This window comes from Hyla sarda, chromosome 6 (assembly GCF_029499605.1).
Source record: "Hyla sarda isolate aHylSar1 chromosome 6, aHylSar1.hap1, whole genome shotgun sequence".
Lineage (NCBI taxonomy): Eukaryota > Metazoa > Chordata > Amphibia > Anura > Hylidae > Hyla > Hyla sarda.
The window spans coordinates 8,743,190-8,768,821 of NC_079194.1; the positions used below are offsets into that span (position 1 = coordinate 8,743,190).

Here is a 25,632-nt window from a genome sequence, read left to right on the forward strand (position 1 = left end):
TGATGACGGCGACGGAGAGCGAGGATGCCGGGGAAGCAGAGGCCTTGCCGGAGCAGCGGGGACACCCGGGGGACGCGGCGACAGCGATGGAGGGCGACATCCAGGGCAGCGGTGGGCAACTTCCTCTAACAGTGGTCTACAACCTGCGCACCTCCAGATGTTGCAAAACTACAACTCCCAGCATGCCCGGACAGCCGTTGGCTGTCCGGGCATGCTGGGTGTTGTAGTTTTGCAACATCTGGAGGTCCGCAGGTTGGAGACCACTGTCCTATACTTTACATTGCACGGATCCCTCAACATACGATGGTTTCAACAAACGATGGTCCATTTGGAACGGATTACCATCCTATGTTGAGGGACCACTGTATATATAGAACTGCTCGGTCACTGGGAACTTTTTTCGCCAGATTTAGCTGGAAAAGTATCTCAGCATTCAATACTATTCTTCCCGTTACAATGAAACCTAAAGAGAACATGGGGGACCCCATTTTAAAGGGTTGGACCGGAGAAAAAAATGTCATCAAATCAACCGGTGCCAGAAAGTTAAACAGATTTGTAAATGACTTCTATATAAAAATCTTAACCCTTCCAGTACTTATCAGCTGCTGTATGCTACACAGGAAGTTGTGTTGTTCATTCCAGTCTGACCACAGTGCTCTCTGCTGACACCTCCGGAAAAGGATAGGTTTGCTATAGGAATTTGCTTCTTCTCCTTTGTCCTGACATGGACAGAGGTGTCAGCAGAGAGCACTGTGGTCAGACTGGAAAGAACTACACAACTTCCTGCGTAGCATACAGCAGCTGATAAGTACTGGAAGGATTAAGATTTTATAATAGAAGTGATTTACAAATCTGTATAACTTTCTAGCACCAGTTGATTTGAAATTTTTTTTTTCCCCTCCGGTAAGTCAGTAAGGTCCATCAGGAATGGGAAGATAAGGCTTAGATCTGTGTTTCTCAACCTAGGATGCCTCCAGCCGTTGGCATGCTGGGAGTTGTAGTTATTCGACAGCTGGAATCACCCATGGTTGAGAGCCAAAAAACGAATTGTCTATAATCTAACAAAAAATCTGTTTAATTTAGCATAAATAATGTTTTCTCTCCTTTTTTTTATTTAGCGATCTTCTACGGGCTGGATACACCGATGGTGGTCGGAATCGCATTTGCAGCCTTTATTATTGGGGCATTATTAACGGGAGCCTTGTGGTACATCTACTCTCATACAGGTATGTCGTTAAGATTTTATTTTATTATTATTTTTATTATTGTTATTATTATTATCATTAGTGTTGTTGTTGTTGTTATTATTATTATTATCATTAGTGTTTTTATTATTATTATTATTATCATTAGTGTTGTTGTTATTATTATTATCATTAGTGTTGTTGTTGTTATTATTATTATTATTATTATCATTAGTGTTGATGTTATTATTATTATTATTATCATTAGTGTTGTTGTTATTATTATTATCATTAGTGTTGTTGTTGTTGTTGTTGTTGTTGTTATTATTATCATTAGTGTTGTTTTTATTATTATTATTATTATTATTATTATCATTAGTGTTGTTATTATTATTATTATTATTATTATCATTAGTGTTGTTGTTATTATTATTATCATTAGTGTTGTTGTTATTATTATTATTATTATTATCATTAGTGTTGATGTTATTATTATTATTATCATTAGTGTTGTTATTATTATTATTATCATTAGTGTTGTTGTTATTATTATTATTATTATTAGTGTTGTTGTTGTTATTATTATTATCATTAGTGTTGTTGTTGTTATTATTATTATCATTAGTGTTGTTGTTATTATTATTATTATTATTAGTGTTGTTGTTATTATTATTATTATTAGTGTTGTTGTTATTATTATTATTAGTGTTGTTGTTAGTGTTATAATCATTTATTTTTGCTGTTGTTATTATAATTATTACTGTTGTTATTGTTGTAGTTGTTGTTACAAATGATAACAACAATAACAGTAGTAATAACAATAATAATAACAACAATAATAATTAGAGATGAGCGAAGTTACAGTGATTCGATTCGTCACAAACTTCTCGGCTCGGCAGTTGATGACTTTATCCTGCAAAAATGAATTCATCTTTCAGGTGCTCCGGTTGCTAGAAAAGGTGGATATAGTCCTAGGAAAGAGTCTCCAGCCACCGGAGCACCTGAAAGCTGAACTAATTTATGCAGGATAAAGTCATCAACCGCCGAGCTGAGAAGTTTGTGACTAATCGAATTACTATAAATTCGCTCATCTCTAATAATAATAATAATAATAATAATAATAATAATGATAATAAAAAAAATAATAATAATAAAAGTAATAATAATACCAATAATAATAATAATTACAGTCATAAACATAATAACTATAATAAAAAATACCAATAATAATAATAATAATAATAACAGTCATAAACATAATAACTATAATAATAAAAAAATGCCAATAATAATAATCAACAAGTAATAACAATACCAATAATAATTAATTACAGTCATAAACATAATAACTATAATAATAAAAAATTCCAATAATAATAATCATAATAATAATAATAACAGTCATAAACATAATAACTATAATTAAAAAAAAACAATAATAATAATCATCAAGTAATAATACCAATAATAATAATAATAATAATTACAGTCATAAACATAATAACTATAATAATAAAAAATATGCCAATAATAATAATCATCAAGTAGTAATAATACCAATAATAATAATAATTACAGTCATAAACATAACTATAATAATAAAAAATACCAATAATAATAATCATCAAGTAATAATAATAATAATAACAGTCATAAGCATAATAACTATAATAATAAAAAAAATGCCAATAATAATAATTAATTATGATTATCATTTTTTTTGAGCCTGTTACTCCCAAGCCCAATTCACCAAAAAAAAAAAAAGTTGGATTTCTGTCAGCGATATTTTATTTAGGAAAACCCTATAAACCAGCCTATTCCCATCTCTCGACTTCAGGATACTCAACCCGAGTCCTTCGTAAAAATGCAAGCAAAATGACCCGCCAGCGTATTCCGCATTGACTGAAAATGAACTGTAGTGTATTGGATACAATTTCGGTCTATTTTTTCCGCACATAGGGAAATTATTTAAAATGGTATTTCAGCGCAAAGAAAAAATGTATAAAGAATGGAATTGTGTGCTTTAAACATAAAAAATAATACGGTATATATATATATATATATATATATATATATGTATATACTCACTTGCCCCTGATCCCCCGCAGCTGCCGTTCCAGTAATCCCAGGTCTCTGCTGCTCTACGCTTCTTCTGACTCGTTGACATTGCAGAAAATATTCCATTAAAGTCAATGGGCTCGCTGTGGGTTCTCTGCAGTATTCGTCGTAGATGGGACCTAATATACTGGTCCCATCTGATGGACGTGATATGACACTATCATTTAACCAGAAATTGAAGACCAGTGTCCAGTGCAGTGTTTCCCAAACAATGTGCCTCCAGCTATTGCAAAACTACAAGTCCAAGCATGCTGGGAGTTGCAGTTTTGCAACAGCTGGAGGCACACTGCTGGGAAACACGGGTCTAGTGCAATGGGCAGAAGCAGCTCCCAGATATCCTATGATTGGGCGCCAGATATTGTTTAAAGGACAAACTAAATTTACCGTCAATAATTTCGGGGAAATGATGGCGCTCCGGGTCTGGTGTTGTTTTGCTTTGCACGTATCCTTTGCTTGATACCAATTAGACCAGATGTATAAAAATAATTCTCGTTAATCTTTTTCCCCTCAAAGTGTTATTTTTTTTTTCCACGAATACTTGAATCCCGGAGTCATAAATTCACAGTTCATTTCATGAGTAAAATCCAGCGTGACCTCACTTTATGGCATGCTGTAATCTAGAACCTGATCCGCTTAGAGCTCTTTACAGCCGCGTACAGAACTAATTATATTTCGTAGTTTTTTTTTTTTTCCCGAGTGGTGAGAAAAATGTCTTTTTGGTGTTCTGAGGTGGCACAAACTTTACTGGAAATAACATGTACTCATAAAACTTATGTAATCTAACTAGCTGGCGTTGCCCGGTCTTCCTATATAAACCATGTGGGGGTGGAAACGCAACATGAAATACAGCAGCTTAGTGACATCTGCTAGTTTTCTTTATGTCTCCAATATGGCTGCTCCAATATGGAAGCTCTTCAAGAGACTGGGAAAGCTGGGTGGCACGCATACTGCGTGCCACCCAGCTTTCCCAGTCTCTTGAAGCCCCAGCAGTGTATCATGCTCCCTGCAGTGCTGCTGTGCCCTCTCCCTGTCCCCGCACTGATGTCTTCTCCCCCCCCTAATAAATTTTCCCTCTAATAAATTGAGCCCTCATACCACCCCCTATACAGAAAAATAAAAAAGTTATAAAAAGTAAAAAAAAATAGTTAGACTAAAAACAAAAAAAACACTTTTTTTTGTGCTTTACTGTTCATTTTATGGTTTCATTGCGAAGTGCAATTGGTCCCGCAAAAAACAAGCCCCCATATGGGTCTATGTATGGAAATATAAAACGTTATAAAAGTAAAAAATAGACTAAAAACCAAAAAAAAATTATTACAATAACAGAATAACATGTAAACATGGGTATTCATTTCATCATATGACCCATAGAATTAGAATAAAATTTTTTTTTGCTTTACTGTTCACTTTATGGTGTCATTGCGAAGTGCAATTGGTCCCGCAAAAAACAAGCCCCCATAAGGGTCTATATATGGAAAAATTAAAAAAGTTATAAAAGTAAAAAAATTGTTAGACTAAAAAGAAATCATTACAATAACAGAAAAGCATGTAAACATGGGTATTAATTTAATCATATGTCCCATAGAATAAGGATAAAACATTTTTTGCTTTACTGTTCATTTTATGGTAAACTAAAAAGGTGTCATTGCGAAGTGCAATTGGTCCCGCAAAAAACAAGCCCCAATATGGGTCTATGTATGGAAAATATAAAAAAAAGTTATGTCTCTTAAAAAGGGGGAAACAAAAACAGAAAAAAAAAAAAATTAAAATAGCCTGCGTCCTCAAGGGCTCAGATGCAAAGAATGTCACATTTTGAAAACATTTAAATTTTTGCAAAGTTTTGGAGTTTTTCAAAAATGATACCTGAAGGTAGTGGCTAAAATATGCCAGTAACATAAAATACAATGTGTCCTCCAAAAAATTAATAAATAAATAAACTATTGCAGAAACAACTGGGTAAACAAAAGCATCCCAAAGTTATCAGCACATAAATAATTAGACGAGTCAGATTTAAAAAAACTGCCTTGGTTTTAGGCCAAAATAGGCCACGTCATGAAAGCGTACCTGTCATATCACAGAAAATATTAATGCTTCTATATGTTCCACATTAGGTCATGCAGATTCTTTACAGGTCTTTTTTATGTGTCTAGCTTCTTTATTTGGCTCACCAATCCCTTCGTTCTACTGCTCTCTCATTCGGACATCCACTGCTCAGGAAGGGGCGTGTCCGAGGCAAGCACAGAGCCCACCCTTCCATGCATTTACTTCCTCCCTGAGTCTGCTGTGCTGGGCCCCTTCATCCAATCACTGCAGGCTGCTCTGTAGCCCCCTCCTCTATTTTCATGCTGCAGTCTGATAGGACAGGAGTGAGCACAGAGGAGTGCTATCCCCGCCCTCACTTCCTGGACTTTGTCCCTGCCTGTGCTTCAGCTGGGACAAAGATGATGCTGCAGCCGGACAGGATTATGTTCTGGATGGTTTGGGGACCCCTAGTGGTATTTTTTATAAGCCGTGGTTTAAAAAAAAGTAAACAATTTTCTTATGAAGTATATTAAAGTTTTGCCAAGATGTATTGTATCTGACAGAGACCATTGAAGGGGTATATATTTTGCTAATTTTTATTAAAAATAAAATCATCCCTGATTTATGTGGCATGATCTATCTTAGGAGCAGAGAATGCCAAATTTCAAAACATTTTGGGAAGTTTTGGAGTTTAAAAAAATTTATATAAAAAAAACCTTGTTCTGAACTTGATCTTGCTCTGATACTCTGTATATCCTCTCTGTATATCCTCTCTGTATATCCTCTCTGTATATCCTCTCTGTATATCCTCTCTGTATATCCTCTCTGTATATCCTCCTCTGTATATCCTCTCTGTATATCCTCTCTGTATATCCTCTCTGTATATCCTCTCTGTATATCCTCTCTGTATATCCTCCTCTGTATATCCTCTCTGTATATCCTCTCTGTATATCCTCTCTGTATATCCTCTCTGTATATCCTCTTCTGTATATCCTCTCTGTATATCCTCTCTGTATATCCTCTCTGTATATCCTCTCTGTATATCCTCTTCTGTATATCCTCCTCTGTATATCCTCCTCTGTATATCCTCTCTGTATATCCTCTCTGTATATCCTCTCTGTATATCCTCTTCTGTATATCCTCTTCTGTATATCCTCTTCTGTATATCCTCTCTGTATATCCTCTCTGTATATCCTCTCTGTATATCCTCTCTGTATATCCTCTCTGTATATCCTCTCTGTATATCCTCCTCTGTATATCCTCTCTGTATATCCTCTCTGTATATCCTCTCTGTATATCCTCTCTGTATATCCTCTCTGTATATCCTCTTCTGTATATCCTCTCTGTATATCCTCTCTGTATATCCTCTCTGTATATCCTCTTCTGTATATTCTCTTCTGTATATCCTCTTCTGTATATCCTCTCTGTATATCCTCTTCTGTATATCCTCTCTGTATATCCTCTCTGTATATCCTCTCTGTATATCCTCTCTGTATATCCTCTCTGTATATCCTCTTCTGTATATTCTCTTCTGTATATCCTCTCTGTATATCCTCTCTGTATATCCTCTCTGTATATCCTCTCTGTATATCCTCTTCTGTATATCCTCTTCTGTATATCCTCTCTGTATATCCTCTCTGTATATACTCTCTGTATATCCTCTTCTGTATATCCTCTCTGTATATCCTCTTCTGTATATCCTCTTCTGTATATCCTCTTCTGTATATCCTCTCTGTATATCCTCTCTGTATATCCTCTCTGTATATCCTCTCTGTATATCCTCTCTGTATATCCTCTTCTGTATATCCTCTTCTGTATATCCTCTCTGTATATCCTCTCTGTATATCCTCTCTGTATATCCTCTTCTGTATATCCTCTCTGTATATCCTCTCTGTATATCCTCTTCTGTATATCCTCTTCTGTATATCCTCTCTGTATATCCTCTCTGTATATCCTCTCTGTATATCCTCTCTGTATATCCTTTCTGTATATCCTCTCTGTATATCCTCTCTGTATATCCTCTCTGTATATCCTCTCTGTATATCCTCTCTGTATATCCTCTTCTGTATATCCTCTCTGTATATCCTCTCTGTATATCCTCTTTTTATATCCTCTTCTGTATACACTCTTCTGTATATCCTCTCTGTATATCCTCTTCGGTATATCCACTCTGTATATCCTCTTCTGTATATCCTCTTTGTATATCTTCTCTGTATATCCTCTCTGTATATCCTCTCTGTATATCCTCTTCTGTATATCCTCTCTGTATATCCTCTCTGTATATCCTCTCTGTATATCCTCTCTGTATATCCTCTTTGTATATCCTCTCTGTATATCCTCTCTGTATATCCTCCTCTGTATATCCTCTCTGTATATCCTCTCTGTATATCCTCTCTGTATATCCTCTCTGTATATCCTCTCTGTATATCCTCTTCTGTATATCCTCTCTGTATATCCTCTCTGTATATCCTCTCTGTATATCCTCTTCTGTATATTCTCTTCTGTATATCCTCTTCTGTATATCCTCTCTGTATATCCTCTTCTGTATATCCTCTCTGTATATCCTCTCTGTATATCCTCTCTGTATATCCTCTCTGTATATCCTCTCTGTATATCCTCTTCTGTATATTCTCTTCTGTATATCCTCTCTGTATATCCTCTCTGTATATCCTCTCTGTATATCCTCTCTGTATATCCTCTTCTGTATATCCTCTTCTGTATATCCTCTCTGTATATCCTCTCTGTATATCCTCTCTGTATATCCTCTCTGTATATCCTCTCTGTATATCCTCTTATGTATATCCTCTCTGTATATCCTCTTCTGTATATCCTCTTCTGTATATCCTCTTCTGTATATCCTCTCTGTATATCCTCTCTGTATATCCTCTCTGTATATCCTCTCTGTATATCCTCTTCTGTATATCCTCTTCTGTATATCCTCTCTGTATATCCTCTCTGTATATCCTCTCTGTATATCCTCTTCTGTATATCCTCTCTGTATATCCTCTCTGTATATCCTCTTCTGTATATCCTCTTCTGTATATTCTCTCTGTATATCCTCTCTGTATATCCTCTCTGTATATCCTCTCTGTATATCCTTTCTGTATATCCTCTCTGTATATCCTCTCTGTATATCCTCTCTGTATATCCTCTCTGTATATCCTCTTCTGTATATCCTCTCTGTATATCCTCTCTGTATATCCTCTTTTTATATCCTCTTCTGTATACACTCTTCTGTATATCCTCTCTGTATATCCTCTTCGGTATATCCACTCTGTATATCCTCTTCTGTATATCCTCTTTGTATATCTTCTCTGTATATCCTCTCTGTATATCCTCTCTGTATATCCTCTTCTGTATATCCTCTCTGTATATCCTCTCTGTATATCCTCTCTGTATATCCTCTCTGTATATCCTCTTTGTATATCCTCTCTGTATATCCTCTCTGTATATCCTCCTCTGTATATCCTCTCTGTATATCCTCTCTGTATATCCTCTCTGTATATCCTCTCTGTATATCCTCTCTGTATATCCTCTTCTGTATATCCTCTCTGTATATCCTCTCTGTATATCCTCTCTGTATATCCTCTTCTGTATATTCTCTTCTGTATATCCTCTTCTGTATATCCTCTCTGTATATCCTCTTCTGTATATCCTCTCTGTATATCCTCTCTGTATATCCTCTCTGTATATCCTCTCTGTATATCCTCTCTGTATATCCTCTTCTGTATATTCTCTTCTGTATATCCTCTCTGTATATCCTCTCTGTATATCCTCTCTGTATATCCTCTCTGTATATCCTCTTCTGTATATCCTCTTCTGTATATCCTCTCTGTATATCCTCTCTGTATATCCTCTTCTGTATATCCTCTCTGTATATCCTCTTCTGTATATCCTCTTCTGTATATCCTCTTCTGTATATCCTCTCTGTATATCCTCTCTGTATATCCTCTCTGTATATCCTCTCTGTATATCCTCTCTGTATATCCTCTCTGTATATCCTCTTCTGTATATCCTCTTCTGTATATCCTCTCTGTATATCCTCTCTGTATATCCTCTTCTGTATATCCTCTCTGTATATCCTCTCTGTATATCCTCTTCTGTATATCCTCTTCTGTATATCCTCTCTGTATATCCTCTCTGTATATCCTCTCTGTATATCCTCTCTGTATATCCTTTCTGTATATCCTCTCTGTATATCCTCTCTGTATATCCTCTCTGTATATCCTCTCTGTATATCCTCTCTGTATATCCTCTCTGTATATCCTCTTCTGTATATCCTCTCTGTATATCCTCTCTGTATATCCTCTTTTTATATCCTCTTCTGTATACACTCTTCTGTATATCCTCTCTGTATATCCTCTTCGGTATATCCACTCTGTATATCCTCTTCTGTATATCCTCTTTGTATATCTTCTCTGTATATCCTCTCTGTATATCCTCTCTGTATATCCTCTTCTGTATATCCTCTCTGTATATCCTCTCTGTATATCCTCTCTGTATATCCTCTCTGTATATCCTCTTTGTATATCCTCTCTGTATATCCTCTCTGTATATCCTCTTCTGTATATCCTCTCTGTATATCCTCTCTGTATATCCTCTTCTGTATATCCTCTTCTGTATATCCTCTTCTGTATATCCTCTTCTGTATATCCTCTTCTGTATATCCTCTTCTGTATATCCTCTTCTGTATATCCTCTTTGTATATCCTCTCTGTATATCCTCTTTTGTATATCCTCTCTGTATATCCTCTCTGTATATCTTCTCTGTATATCTTCTCTGTATATCCTCTCTGTATATCCTCTTTGTATATCCTCTCTGTATATCCTCTTCTGTATATCCTCTTCTGTATACCCTCTCTGTATATCTTCTTCTGTATATCCTCTCTGTATATCCTCTTCTGTATATCCTCTTCTGTATATCCTCTCTGTATATCCTCTCTGTATATCCTCTTCTGTATATCCTCTTCTGTATATCCTCTTCTGTATATCCTCTCTGTATATCCTCTTCTGTATATCCTCTCTGTATATCCTCTTCTGTATACCCTCTCTGTATATCTTCTTCTGTATATCCTCTCTATATATCCTCTTCTGTATATCCTCTCTGTATATCCTCTCTGTATATCCTCTCTGTATATCCTCTCTGTATATCCTCTTCTGTATATCCTCTCTGTATATCCTCTCTGTATATCCTCTTCTGTATATCCTCTTCTGTATATCCTCTCTGTATATCCTCTCGGTATATCCTCTTCTGTATACCCTCTATGTATATCCTCTCTGTATATCCTCTCTGTATATCCTCTTCTGTATATCCTCTCTGTATATCCTCTCTGTATATCCTCTCTGTATATCCTCTTCTGTATATCCTCTTCTGTATATCCTCTCTGTATATCCTCTCTGTATATCCTCTCTGTATATCCTCTTCTGTATATCCTCTTCTGTATATCCTCTCTGTATATCCTCTCTGTATATCCTCTCTGTATATCCTCTTCTGTATATCCTCTTCTGTATATCCTCTTCTGTATATCCTCTCTGTATATCCTCTCTGTATATCCTCTCTGTATATCCTCTTCTGTATATCCTCTCTGTATATCCTCTTCTGTATATCCTCTCTGTATATCATCTCTGTATATCATCTCTGTATATCCTCTCTGTATATCCTCTTTGTATACACTCTTCTGTATATCCTCTCTGTATATCCTCTCTGTATATCCTCTCTGTATATCCTCTCTGTATATCCTCTCTGTATATCCTCTCTGTATATCCTTTCTGTATATCCTCTTCTGTATATCCTCTTCTGTATATCCTCTTCTGTATATCCTCTTCTGTATATCCTCTCTGTATATCCTCTTCTGTATATCCTCTCTGTATATCCTCTCTGTATATCCTCTCTGTATATCCTCTTCTGTATATCCTCTCTGTATATCCTCTCTGTATATCCTCTCTGTATACACTCTTCTGTATATCCTCTCTGTATATCCTCTCTGTATATCCTCTCTGTATATCCTCTCTGTATATCCTCTTCTGGATATCCTCTTCTGTATATCCTCTCTGTATATCCTCTCGGTATATCCTCTTCTGTATACCCTCTATGTATATCCTCTCTGTATATCCTCTCTGTATATCCTCTCTGTATATCCTCTCTGTATATCCTCTTCTGTATATCCTCTTCTGTATATCCTCTCTGTATATCCTCTCTGTATATCCTCTCTGTATATCCTCTTCTGTATATCCTCTCTGTATATCCTCTTCTGTATATCCTCTTCTGTATATCCTCTCTGTATATCCTCTCTGTATATCCTCTTCTGTATATCCTCTTCTGTATATCCTCTCTGTATATCCTCTCTGTATATCCTCTCTGTATATCCTCTTCTGGATATCCTCTTCTGTATATCCTCTCTGTATATCCTCTCTGTATATCCTCTTCTGTATATCCTCTCTGTATATCCTCTCTGTATATCCTCTTCTGTATATCCTCTCTGTATATCCTCTTCTGGATATCCTCTTCTGGATATCCTCTTCTGTATATCTTCTCTGTATATCCTCTCTGTATATCCTCTCTGTATATCCTCTCTGTATATCCTCTTCTGTATATCCTCTCTGTATATCCTCTCTGTATATCCTCTCTGTATATCCTCTTCTGGATATCCTCTTCTGTATATCCTCTCTGTATATCCTCTCTGTATATCCTCTCTGTATATCCTCTTCTGTATATCCTCTCTGTATATCCTCTCTGTATATCCTCTCTGTATATCCTCTTCTGGATATCTTCTCTGTATATCCTCTCTGTATATCCTCTTCTGTATATCCTCTTCTGTATATCCTCTCTGTATATCCTCTCTGTATATCCTCTCTGTATATCCTCTCTGTATATCCTCTTCTGTATATCCTCTCTGTATATCCTCTCTGTATATCCTCTTCTGTATATCCTCTCTGTATATCCTCTCTGTATATCCTCTCTGTATATCCTCTCTGTATATCCTCTTCTGTATATCCTCTCTGTATATCCTCTCTGTATATCCTCTTCTGTATATCCTCTTCTGTATATCCTCTTCTGTATATCCTCTTCTGTATATCCTCTTCTGTATATCCTCTCTGTATACCCTCTTTTGTATATCCTCTCTGTATATCCTCTCTGTATATCCTCTCTGTATACCCTCTTTTGTATATCCTCTCTGTATATCCTCTCTGTATATCCTCTCTGTATATCCTCTCTGTATATCCTCTCTGTATATCCTCTTCTGTATATCCTCTCTGTATATCCTCTCTGTATATTCTCTCTGTATATCCTCTCTGTATATTCTCTCTGTATATCCTCTTCTGTATATCCTCTCTGTATACCCTCTTTTGTATATCCTCTCTGTATATCCTCTCTGTATATCCTCTCTGTATATTCTCTCTGTATATCCTCTCTTTATGGTGTATATGGTGAATACAGAGATGCCGCCTGTCCCCCAGCGATCCCTCAGCCCAGGCGGCCGTCTTCCCCCAGCAAACAAATTAATGTAAAACACGTTCCCTTATACATTCCATATTTCAACAAATAAACCTTCTCCACCCCTGTGGTTTGGGGAATACATTCCTCGTAGCGCAGCTGAATAGTTTTGCACCACAAATAGTTTCTCTCTACAAAGTTTAAAAAGTAATAAAAAAGACTTTTCGGACAAATCTTATGATGGAAACGCAGGAAGCCATCATTATATCCCGTATGTTGATGGATTACCTGCCGCACTATAATAAGGGAGCGGCGCTCGGCGTCTTCCATGGTTTTCATCTATGTGGTTGGTGTAATTACATTGCGGCGTAATTTCGGTGTTACGGATGGTGCGCAGATGTTTGGTAGAAGGATTATATTGTTACGTTTTGTTATGTTGTATATTAGTAATAGAATTCATAGGTTTTTGAGTCGAGGAGCCAGAAAGAAGTAACTAGGATCGCGGTTTTTACGTTTTTGCACAGTGATCTAACGTTTTTACCAGTATCACTTTTGCGTAGAATTGAATTCATGACTTTTTATTAAAAAAAATTAAAAATAAAATCTGGGCTATGATTTGAAATCAGCAAAAGCGGCGTTTAGATATATATTTTTTTCATTTACGCTATTGATCGTACAGGATCAGGAATGGGATCACGTCATCATTCGGACACATACCTGCTGGTTATTGTTGTTATCGTAACGTTATTTTACAAGCAGCGCAGCGTTATTACAGAGAAGTGCTGGGGACATGAATGTGACTGCAGAGCCCCCTAGCTAGCTGCAGGTGTATTACAACGCATCAGCACTCAGCTGTGGAAAAATGAACCCCCCAACCCCCCTCTGGCAATGTGCAGTGGTACGACCCACTCTTTCAGGAGATACAATGTTACCTAGTTTTATTATAGGATCAGCAGTGATGGTTCTGGACCTTCTGGAAGTTTCTCCCTTCTGCACACTCTCTGTAGCTCAGCCTGAGTGACCATTGTGCTCTCGGTCTCCTCACGTACCAAGACCCTTCTCCCCCGATTACTTAATTTGGTGGGGTGACAGCTCTAGGAAGAGTCCTGGTTGTTCCTTCTTCTTCCATGTAACAATTATGGAGGCCACTGAGCTCTCGGGAACTTTCAGTGCAGCAAAAATGTTTTTGTCCCCTTCTCCAGATCTGTGCCTCCACACTCCTATCTCTGAGCTCTACAGGCAGTTCTTTCACCCTCATGGCCTGGTGTTTGCTCTCATATACTTTGTCAGCTGTGAGACCTTATAGAGACAGGTCTGTGTCTGAGCTTTACAGGCAGTTCTTTCCCCCTCATGGCTTGGTGTTTGCTCGGATATACTTTGTCAGCTGTGAGACCTTACATAGACAGGGCTGTGTCTGATCTCTACAGGCAGTTCTTTCCCCCATGGCTTGGTGTTTGCTCTGATATACTTTGTCAGCTGTGAGACCTTATATAGACAGGGCTGTGTCTGAGCTCTACAGGCAGTTCATTCCACCTCATGGCTTGGTGTTTGCTCTGATATACATTGTCAGCTGTGAGATCTTATATAGACAGGGCTGTGTCTGAGCTCTACAGGCAGTTCTTTCCACCTCATGGCTTGGTGTTTGCTCTGATATACATTGTCAGCTGTGAGATCTTATATAGACAGGGCTGTGTCTGATCTCTACAGGCGGTTCTTTCCCCCCTCATGGCTTGGTGTTTGCTCTGATATACATTGTCAGCTGTGAGACCTTTTATAGACAGAGCTGTGTCTGATCTCTACAGGCAGTTCTTTCCCCCTCCCGGCTTGGTGTTTGCTCTTATATACATTGTCAGCTGTGAGACCTTATATAGACAGGGCTGTGTCTGATCTCTACAGGCAGTTATTTCCCCCTCATGGATTGGTGTTTGCTCTGATATACATTGTCAGCTGTGAGATCTTATATAGACAGGGCTGTGTCTGAGCTCTACAGGCAGTTCTTTCCCCCTCATTGCTTGGTGTTTGCTCTTATATACATTGTCAGCTGTGAGACCTTATATAGACAGGTCTGTGTCTGAACTCTACAGGCAGTTCTTTCCCCCTCATGACTTGGTGTTTGCTCTGATATACATTGTCAGCTGTGAGACCTTATATAGACAGGGCTGTGTCTGATCTCTACAGGCAGTTCTTTCCTCCTCATGACTTGGTGTTTGCTCTGATATACATTGTCAGCTGTGAGACCTTATATAGACAGGGCTGTGTCTGAGCTCTACAGGCAGTTCTTTCCCCCTCATGGCTCAGTGTTTGCTCTGATATACATTGTCAGCTGTGAGACCTTATATAGACAGGGCTGTGTCTGAGCTGTACAGGCAGTTCTTTCCGCCTCATATCTTGGTGTTTGCTCTGATATACATTGTCAGCTGTGAGACCTTACATAGACAGGGCTGTGTCTGAGCTCTACAGACAATTCTTTCCCTCTCATGGCTTGGTGTTTGCTCTGATATACATTGTCAGCTGTGAGACCTTATATAGACAGGGCTGTGTCCGAGCTCTACAGGCAGTTCTTTCCCCCTCATGGCTTGGTGTTTGCTCGGATATACTTTGTCAGCTGTGAGACCTTACATAGACAGGACTGTGTCTGAGCTCTACAGGCAGTTCTTTCCCCCTCATGGCTTGGTGTTTGCTCTTATATACATTGTCAGCTGTCAGACCTTATATAGACAGGGCTGTGTCTGAGCTCTACAGGCAGTTCTTCCGCCCCTCATGGCTTGGTGTTTCCTCTGATATACATTGTCAGCTGTGAGACCTTATATAGACAGGGCTGTGTCTGAGCTCTACAGGCAATTCTTTCCCTCTCATGGCTTGGTGTTTGCTCTGATATACATTGTCAGCTGTGAGACCTTATATAGACAGGGCTGTGTCTGAGCTCTACAGGCAGTTCTTTCCTCCTCATGGCTCAGTGTTTGCTCTAATATACATTATATACACAGGGCTGTGTCTTGTCCAATCAGCTGAATTTACCCCCCAGGTGACTCCAATCAAGGTGGAGAAACATCTCAGAGATGATCAAGAGAAATGGGAGGAGCCAGAGCTAAATGTCATGTGTCATAGCAAAGGGTCTGAATACTTATATCCATGGGAAATTTTATTCTTTTTACTAAATTAAAATTTTTATTTTGGGGTATTGTGTGCAGAAGGATTCTTTTTATCGTTCTAGCACAGTGTTTTCCAAACAGTGTCTCCAGCTGTTGCAAAACTACAACTCCCAGCATGCCCGGACAGCCAGAGGCTGTCCGGGCATGCTGAGAGTTGTAGTTTTGCAACAGCTGGTGGCCCCATGTTTGGGAAAACCTGACCTCAAAAATAGGAAGTCAAATATAACATCACCAATGAAAGGAACAATTGCTGAATCCCGCTCGTAACGCCAACCGTCAGTGTCTTCTTCAGGAGTGATCGGTTATGCTGGCATGCTGGGATTTGTAGTTTTTCAACAGCTTGTGGCCCCATGAATGGGGAAACCTGACCAATGCCCTTAAAAATAGGAAGTAAAAAATAAAAACCTCACCAATGAAAGGAACCTGACCACTAAACCAGTAGATTGCGGAATCCCGCTCGTGACGCCAACCGTCGGTGTCTTCTTCAGGAGTGACCGGTCGCAGTGTGTTTATACGTCTTACGGTTTACTTGGCTTCCTTCTTGGCTGCTCATTCCGGGAGTTGTAGTTTTGCAACAGCTGGAGACGCGCTGTTTGGGAAACATGACGCACGTGGAAGGGTGTGAAAACTTTTTGAATGCATTGTACGGCTGTCGGGAATGGATGGTGCACGTTTCCCGGTGACGTCGGGCAGGCGTCCCGTGTAATGTTGCAGCGAGCGGCACTTGTGGACCGCGCTTAGATTACGGTCCTGGCGGACGTCTACAGCAATTTACTTCTCTTTCATGTCCAACCATTCCGAGCCTCGTACAAACCACAAGAGCCGGGGCCGGAGCACATGTGGTGGGTGACGTCAGAGGAATGTGCGCGGCCGAGGGAAGCCTCACAATCGGCAGGAGGAATAGGAACCGGTGGTGTTATATGGGACTGATCACATAATGTCCTATAAGTACAGAAGGAGGCGACCGGACCCCTACAAAACCTCTGTTTACTTAAAGGGGTACTCCGTTGGAAAACTTTTTTTTATTTATTTATTTATTTTTTTTTTTTAATGAACTGGTGCCAGAAAGTTAAACAGATTTATAATAAACTTCACCTTTATTCGTAATCCATATAAAACTTCGACATGGCTTCTCAAAAATGCAAACCATACAACCTCCTGGATAAGCAACATGACGCGTTTCAGGTCATGTGACCCTTTCATCAGATGCATGTTGGGATCGGGAGGAGATAGGAAAGCTTTATACCTAGCCAGGTGAAATCAGGTGAATTTATAAAAGATTTATAAATGACTTCTAAAAAAAAAAAAAAAAAAATCTCAATCCTTTCAGTACTTATTAGCAGCTGTATGCTACGGAGGAAATTCTTTTCTTTTTGAATTTCTTTTTTGTCCTGTGCACAGTGCTCTCTGCTGACACCTCTGTCTGTCTCAGGAACTGTCCAGAGTTGGAGCAAATCCCCATAGGAAAAGCTATAATAGTATTTTATAATTATATAGTAGAATATATCCTATAAATCAATAATAATGTCATCCTAGATAATATAAGAATATAATAATGATATAATGTTACAGTATTGTATTTTATATTAATATAGTATAATATATAGCATAAGACAAAAATAAGTTTAGATTGTCCAAGCTGGAGGACCACTTTACGTTTTTGGATACTCGCTGACATCTCGACGACACTGTTAGTACTTGATAACAAAGCGCTATGCAATAAACGGGATCAATTCCTTTAAATATCTCTTTATTACATTAAAGGGGTACTCCGGTGGAAAACATTTTTTTTTTATGAACTGGTGCCAGAAAGTTAAACAGATTTGTAAATTACTTCTATTAAAAAATTCTTAATCCTTCCAGTACTTTTTAGCAGCTGTATGCTACAGAGGAAATGCTGGGAGTTGTAGTTTTGCAACAGCTGGAGGCACCCTGGTTGGAAATACTGGTTTATAAATCAGTGTGTAGTTAGCCGTGGTCTCCAAATGTCATCCCTCCAGCTGTTGCAAAACTGCAGCTCGCAGCATACCGGGACAGGCAGAAGCGGTCTGAGTGCAGGCAGGAAGTGTTGTCATGAGGATAAAAATGTTTACAATTATAGTAAGAGGCCTTTAATAGGAAACATCTGGCGCTTCTGCTTTACATTCTCTTCCTGTATCGTTCACCTTTACAATCTGATGCATCTTCCATCCATTGTTGGGAGATATGGACTGGGAACTAATGAACGTAGCATCTTGTACCTGAGCCCGGGAAGACACCATTGTTTTTTTATACATGGTCACAGAGCATGCCCACAACCCACTCCCATAGAAGTTAATAGGTGATTGTCACTGTGCCCTCTTCCCCCTCCCTGCACAGTTACTTCTTTACAGGTCACAGAGCATGCCCACAACATGCCCCCATAGAAGTTATGAGGTGATGGTCACCACTCCCTCCTCCCCCTATTCCCTGCACAGTAACTTCTTTACAGGACACAGAGCATGCCAACAGCACAGTCTTATAGAAATCAATAGGTGATGGTCACCACTTCCCACTTAACTCTCTGCACAGGTTACAGAGCATGACCTCAACACACTTTTATAGATGTTAATAGGTGATGGTCATTGCTCCCTTCTTCCCTCACTGCACAGTGATCTCTGCATAGGTCACAGAGCATGCTTACAACATTCTCCCATATAAGTTAATAAATAATGGTCACCTCTCCCTCCCCCTCCTCCCTGCACAGTAACTTTTTTAAAGGTCGCAGAGCATGCCAAAAAAACACTCCCATAGTTGATGGTCATAGCCCCCTCCTCCCCTCGCTGCACAGTGATCCCTGCTCAAGTCACAGAGCATACCCACAACAATCTCCCATAGAAGTTAATAGGTGATGGTCATAGCTACCTCCTCCCTGCACATGTCACAGTGCATGCCCACAACACACTCCTATATTAGTTAATAGGTAATGGTCACTGCTCCCTCCCTCCACTCCATGCACAGTAACTTTTTACAGGTCACAGAGCATGCCCACAACACTCTCTCATAGAAGTTAATAGGTGATGGTCACTGCTCCCTCCTTCCACTCTTTGCACAGTAGCTTTTTACTGGTTACAGAGCATGACCACAACGCACTTTCATAGATGTTTATAGGTAATTATCATAGCTCCCTCCTCCCCTCACTGCACAGTTATCTCTGTACAAGTCACAGAGTATGCCCACAACCCTCTCCCATAGAAGTCAATAGGTGATGGTCATAGCTCCCTCCTCCCCTCGCTACACAGTGATCTCTGCACAAGTCACAGAGCATACCCACAACCCTCTCCCATAGAAGTCAATAGGTTATGGTCATAGCTCCCTCCTCCCTGCATATGTCACAGTGCATGCCCGCAACACACTCCTATATAATCTACACAAAAATAGGGGAGAGACCAGCCACTGCCTGCGTGGACACTAAGATACACTAAATAACAGGCATCAGATGAGCGTGAAGATCCTTAGCAGACCAGGAACAAATGGGATGCTTCACATAGGTAGGTATATGTAATGTCACAACAAACTTGGAGCACACACCTGGTAATCCTGCTGCAACGGTTTATTTCTTGTCCAACTGGAACATAGACTGGACTTCACCCGGTGTCACGAGCAGAGCTGGACGGCAGGAGTGTGCACCCAGACAACAGCCGCTGTTTCACGCCATAAGGCGTTTCATCAGGCCACCAGGGTCACCAGGGTCCAGCTCTGCTCGTGACGCCGGGTGAAGTCCTGTCTATGTTCCAGTTGGACAAGAAATAAAGTGTTGCAGCAGGATTACCAGGTGTGTGCTCCGTTTTCCTCTTCTCCAAGTTTGTTGTGACAATCCTATAAAAGTAATGGTCACTGCTCCCTCCTTCCTTTCTCTGAACAGTAACTTTTTTTTACTGGTTACAGAGCATGACCACAACACCCTTTCATAGATGTTTATAGGTAATGATCATCGCTCCCTCCTCCCCATCTCTGCACAAGTCACAAAGTATGCCCACAACCCTCTCCTATAGAAGTCAAAAGGTGATGGTCATAGCACCCTCCTTCCTGCACACGCCACAGAGCATGCTCATAGTACACTCCCATAGAAGTCAATAGGTGATGATCACCCCTCCTTTCATTCCCTGCACAGTAACTTTGTTACAGGTCACAGAGCATGCCCACAACACTCTCCCATAGAAGTCAATAGATGATCACAGTTGTCCGCAAATCTCTTCCTGTATCATTCACCTTTATAGTCCGATACAGTTTCTATTCATTGTTGTAATATATGGACGTTATTGATCTTAGCGTCTGTTTTTTCCATACGTGGCTCTTTCGGACATTTTAGCGCCACGGTGAGGATTTCTAAGAACTGAAAAGAACAAAATAAATCAAAACAAGATCTGGAAATCTTCTTAACTTAAATGAACCTTCACATCACCGCGGCGTCATCTGAAGCTGAATCCCATCTGTGCCGGAGGAGGACGCCGAACTGCTGCAAAAAAAACTTTCAGTAATAGGATTTGGGCAGCGCGGGGTCTCAGATTTCAGCCTGTATGAAAACTCTTGGGATTAGATAAGTAATGAGCGCAAGGGGGGGGGGGGACTCTGGGGCTGGATCAGGAGGGCAAAGCCAAAAAATTATATATATATAAAGCCAAAAAAATTATATATATATATATCTAACCGTGTGGATACAGCGGAGCGGCTCGTTGCCAGACAAACACGACATTTGCTTTACCAACCAGAAATAAGGCTAATCCTGCAGATTATTCCTACGGACCAGATGTTCGCAACGCACAATAATTTGGGGCCATCTGTTTCTTAAAAGATTCCTTTTCCCCAACCACTTATTAACTCTTTATTCTTTGCAGAATGGATTGACCTGTGTCTGTACAGAGCGTTCAGAAAGTATTCAGACCCTTTCACCTTTGGTCACGTTCTGTTCTGTTGCTCCTTGTGTTTTCCATATTTCTGCCCTGAATCCCCCGTAATGGCAAAAGGGATCGTAGAATGTCACAAATCTTTGCTAACAAGGACAAACTATAATCTTGCAGTGACATAAGTATTCATACCCTTTACACCGCCTCCAGTCTTCTTGGGGATGAGGCCACAAGGTTTGCACACCTGGATTTGGGGATTTTTAGCCATTATCCTCTGCAGATCCTCTTAAAGGGATTATCCAGGAAAACTTTTTTTTTTTATATATCAACTGGCTCCAGAAAGTTAAACAGATTTGTAAATGACTTCTATTAAAAAATATTAATCCTTTCAGTACTTATGAGCTTCTGAAGTTAAGGTTGTTCTTTTCTGTCTAAGTGCTCTCTGCTGACATCTCTGCTTTGTCTCGGGAAACGCCCAGTTTAGAAGAGGTTTGCTATGGGGATTTGCTTCTAAACTGGACAGTTCCCGAGACAGGTGTCATCAGAGAGCACTTAGACAGAAAAGAACAACCTTAATTTCAGAAGCTCATAAGTACTGAAAGGATTAAGATTTTTTTAATAGAAGTAATTTACAAATCTGTTTAACTTTCTGGAGCCAGTTGATATATATATATAAAAAAAGTTATTTCCTGGATAACCTCTTTAATCCTCTTGTGTTCCGAACGCTGGGTGTGGGCTGGGGGGGTCGTGACGTCACGGCTATGCCCCTCGTGGTGTCACACCACGCCCCCTCAATGTAAGTCTATGGGAGGGGGCGTGGCGAGAGAGAGAGAGAAGAGAGAGAGGCTTGCATTAAGGGAGCGGGCCGTGATGTCACGGGGGGGCGGAGCCATGACATCACGATGCTCCGGCCCCTGTATCGCCGGTCATTACGTACAGAGTGAGTGTGCTCTGTGCTGTAATGATAGCGGGGTGCCACATCGGAGATCCTGTGGGTCCCCAACAGCCGGACCCCGGCGATCTGACATCTTGTCCCCTATCCTTTGGATAGGGGGTAAGATGTCTAGGGGAGGAGTACCCCTTTAAGGCTGTGAACTAGCAGCCAAAACGCGTCACCTGGTCTGTACCTGTATGTAACTTGTTAATAAATCTGGTTTTAATTTGTAAAAAAAAATAATATGGATGATACATTCCCTTTAACTTGAGCAGCCGGTGTACCTTAACCCCTCGATAACCATGCAGGGTTGTTAGAGAGGAGCTTCAGTAATGGGCAGTGGTGGAACAGACTCGGCATGTGGCCTCAGCCCCGGGATCCGGCACAATGTGTTTTTTTTCCTGTACTTTTCCATTCAGATGGATGAGAAATCGGAGCTTTCCCAGAGGGCCCGGCGCTTCCTCCTATATAATGCGCTCAGACTCTTAAGTAATAATCCATGTGCGATCGTCCAATGATGGAAGTAAACAACATGGAGACAGGTTTTATTTATTTTTAGAACCAGATCTGGAGTTAAAGTTTTCCAGAACGATATAATACCGTAAGTCTTCGTTCACTGACACGAGCCGATGAAAACAACCACGTCAGCGCCAATGTTTATTAGCGTCAGGTCTGCACATACAGTTCCTTTTCCTTCCACGCCATGTGACAACTTTTTGGTTTTATGTTTTTGATTTTTGATTTTTTTTTTTTTTTGAGAATTTCGTAGCGGTCCCACTTGTACCCTTAAAGGGGTACTCCGGTGAAAAACTTTTTCTTTAAATCAACTGGTGCCAGAAAGTTAAACAGATTTATAAATTACTTCTATTAAATAATCTTAATCCTTCCAGTACTTATCAGCTGCTGAATACTACAGAGGAAATTCTTTTCTTTTTGAAACACAGAGCTCTCTGCTGACATCACGAGCACAGAGCTCTCTGCTGACATCTCTGTCCATTTTAGGAACTGTCCAGAGTAAAAAGAAATCCCCATAGCAAACATATGCTGCTCTGGACAGTTTCTAAAATGGACAGAGATGTCAGCAGAGAGCACTGTGGTCATGATGTCAGCAGAGAGCTCTGGGTTTCAAACAGAAAAGAATTTTCTCTGTAGTATTCAGCAGCTTATAAGTACAGGAAGGATTAAGATTATTTAATAGCTGTTTATCTTTCTGGCACCAGTTGATTTAAAGGGGTACTCCGGTGAAAAACTTTTTTTTTTTTTTTTTTTAAATCAACTGGTGCCAGAAAGTTAAACAGATTTGTAAATTACTTCTATTAAAAAATCTTAATCCTTCCAGTACTTATTAGCTGCTGAATACTACAGTGGAAATTATTTTCCGTTTGAAACACAGTGCTCTCTGCTGTCATCATGATCACAGTGCTCTCTGCTGACATCTCTGTCCATTTTAGGAACTGTCCATAGTAAAAGGAAATCCCCATAGCAAACATATGCTGTTCTGGACAGTTCCTAAAATGGACAGAGGTGTCAGTAGAGAGCACTGTGCTCGTGATGTCAGCAGAGAGCTCTGTGTTTAAAAAAAAAAAAAAAAAAAGAATTTCCGCTGTAGTATTCAGCAGCTAATAAGTACTGAAGGATTAAGATTTTTTAATAGAAGTAATTTACAAATCTGTTTAACTTTCTGCCACCAGTTGATTTAAAAAAATAAATAAAATGTTTTTCACCGGAGTACCCCTTTAATCTAATGATGAAAGCCCCAGGATTTGTTACTTTAGTGTCGAGTGACTTTATTAGTCAGATTTAGCGCCCTTTTTACGGTTAGAATCCTGTGAGTCGGCGCCAGCACATTGCTAGACTAATGTGTTTATGTGGACATCTGGAGATTTCGGGGCCTTGGCACCGGGTACTTCCTAATTGAACTGATTAGACTATTGGGTGGGCACTCGAAATGCCGTTCAGCTATGGCCAGAACGCGGCTTCATCTTATTGGCAGAGTTCGCCGTTACAGTAAATTATGAAATGTTTGGATTAGACGTCGCGCCGCTTATCGCTTCTCCGTTCGCATTTATCAGTGTTTCGCTCTCATCATGGAAAGATAGGAAGTCGCCCACATTCATCTTTCCTGTTCATATTCATCCGCTGCTTTTCGGGATTTTACTCTCTAAACCAGTGGTCTCCAAACTGTGGCCCTCCAGATGTTGCAAAACTACAACTCCCAGCATGCCCGGACAGCCAACGGCTGTCCGGGCATGCTGGGAGTTGTAGTTTTGTAACATCTGGAGGGCCGCAGTTTGAAGACCACTGCTCTACACTCTTCCTCAATTTGAAGAACCCCACTCTAGACTTAGATTCTACGTTCCAGTTTTTGTGAATTTATTGCACAGATTTAAAAACAGATTTGTAAATCACTTCTATTTAAAAATCTTAACCCTTCCAGTACTTATCAGCTGCTGTATGCTTCTCAGGAAGTTGTGTAGTTCTTTCATGTCTGACCACAGTGCTCTCTGCTGTCCATGTCAGGAACTGTCCAGAGCAGGAGAGGTTTTCTATGGAAATTTGCTCCTACTCTGGACAGTTCCTGACATGGACAGAGGTGTCAGAAGAGAGCACTTCTGTCGGACTGGAAAGAACTACACAACTTCCTCTGGAGCATACAGCAGCTGATAAGTACTGGAAGGATTAAGATTTTTAATAGAAGTAATTTACAAATCTATTTAACTTTCTGGCACCAGGGTTGTCCAGCTTAGAAAACGCATTTTCATACATCCTAATAGAGAATTCTGATCTAATAGAGAATATGGGGGGGGGTCTCGATTCAGGACCCGAATCTCTTATTCCATTGAGTATGTCTTGCTTTTGAGAACCAGCCCTGTCCTACATTACACAGATCAAAGAAAGAAGGGATGTCCGGCGCTGGAAATGCACTTAGAAAACAGGAATCACAGTATAGGTAGGAACGTCTGACGCGTTTCGCACTCACAATTTCTTAATCGTAGACTTGGTCTATGAATAAGCACCTGTGAGTGCGAAATGCGTCAGACGTTCCTACCTGTACTGTGTGGCTCCTGTCAAGCAATAAAAGCAAGTTTTCGAAGTGCATTTCCAGCGCCGGACATCCCTTCTTTCTTGGATTGCTTTGGTGAAGCCGGGGTGGGATCGGCGGGTCCGATAGCGCAGGTGGGCATGAGAGGTCTTTGGTGAGGGCGGACAGTGCTACCTGTTTGCAGTGATACATTACACAGATGACCCATTTATAAGAATGGACCCCCCCCCCCCAGAGGTGTCCGAGATGTGAATAACCCTTAAAGGGGTTATCCAGAAAAAAAACTTTTTTTTATATATCAACTGGCTCCAGAAAGTTAAACAGATCAAATCTTCATTCTTTCAGTACTTATGAGCTTCTGAAGTTAAGGTTGTTCTCTCTGATGACATGTGTCTCGGGAACCGCCCATTTTAGAAGAGGTTTGCTATGGGGATTTTCTTCTAAACTGGGCGGTTCCCGAGACACGTGTCATCAGAGAGCACTTAGACAGAAAAGAACAACTTTAACGTTAGAAGCTCATAAGTACTGAAAGGATTAATATTTTTTAATAGAAGTAATTTACAAATCTGTTTAACTTTCTGGAGCCAGTTGATATATAAAAAAAAGTTTTTTCCTGGAATACCCCTTTAAATTGCAATTACACTAGAATGTTCACATACTGAATGGAGTTGAAATCTTACATTTTCTCATATGAGACAGTTATCTGCTTACAACTAAGGCCACAGCTCCATTCATTCTCTATGGGAGCTCCCAGAAACAGCCGGAACGGGATGTGCTTACCGCCACTTCATTCTATCAATAGACAAGCATCTGCCCTACCAAGAGCTGTAAAAAGGACCTGGCAGCGGGCCCCCATTATATATATTTTTCCCAGGGATCA

The 25,632-nt window shown here is 39.8% G+C and overlaps 1 protein-coding gene across 10 annotated transcripts in view; it reads left to right on the top strand.

Moving 5' to 3' along the window:
- TGFBR3 (transforming growth factor beta receptor 3) overlaps positions 1–25,632 on the top strand; it is a 378,593-nt gene that overhangs the window by 337,646 nt on the left and 15,315 nt on the right. For all 10 annotated transcript variants that reach the window (XM_056523161.1, XM_056523160.1, XM_056523159.1 and 7 more), the window contains one exon: positions 1,119–1,226. In XM_056523161.1, the coding sequence (XP_056379136.1) occupies positions 1,119–1,226 (108 nt within the window). The remainder of the gene's footprint in view (positions 1–1,118; positions 1,227–25,632) is intronic.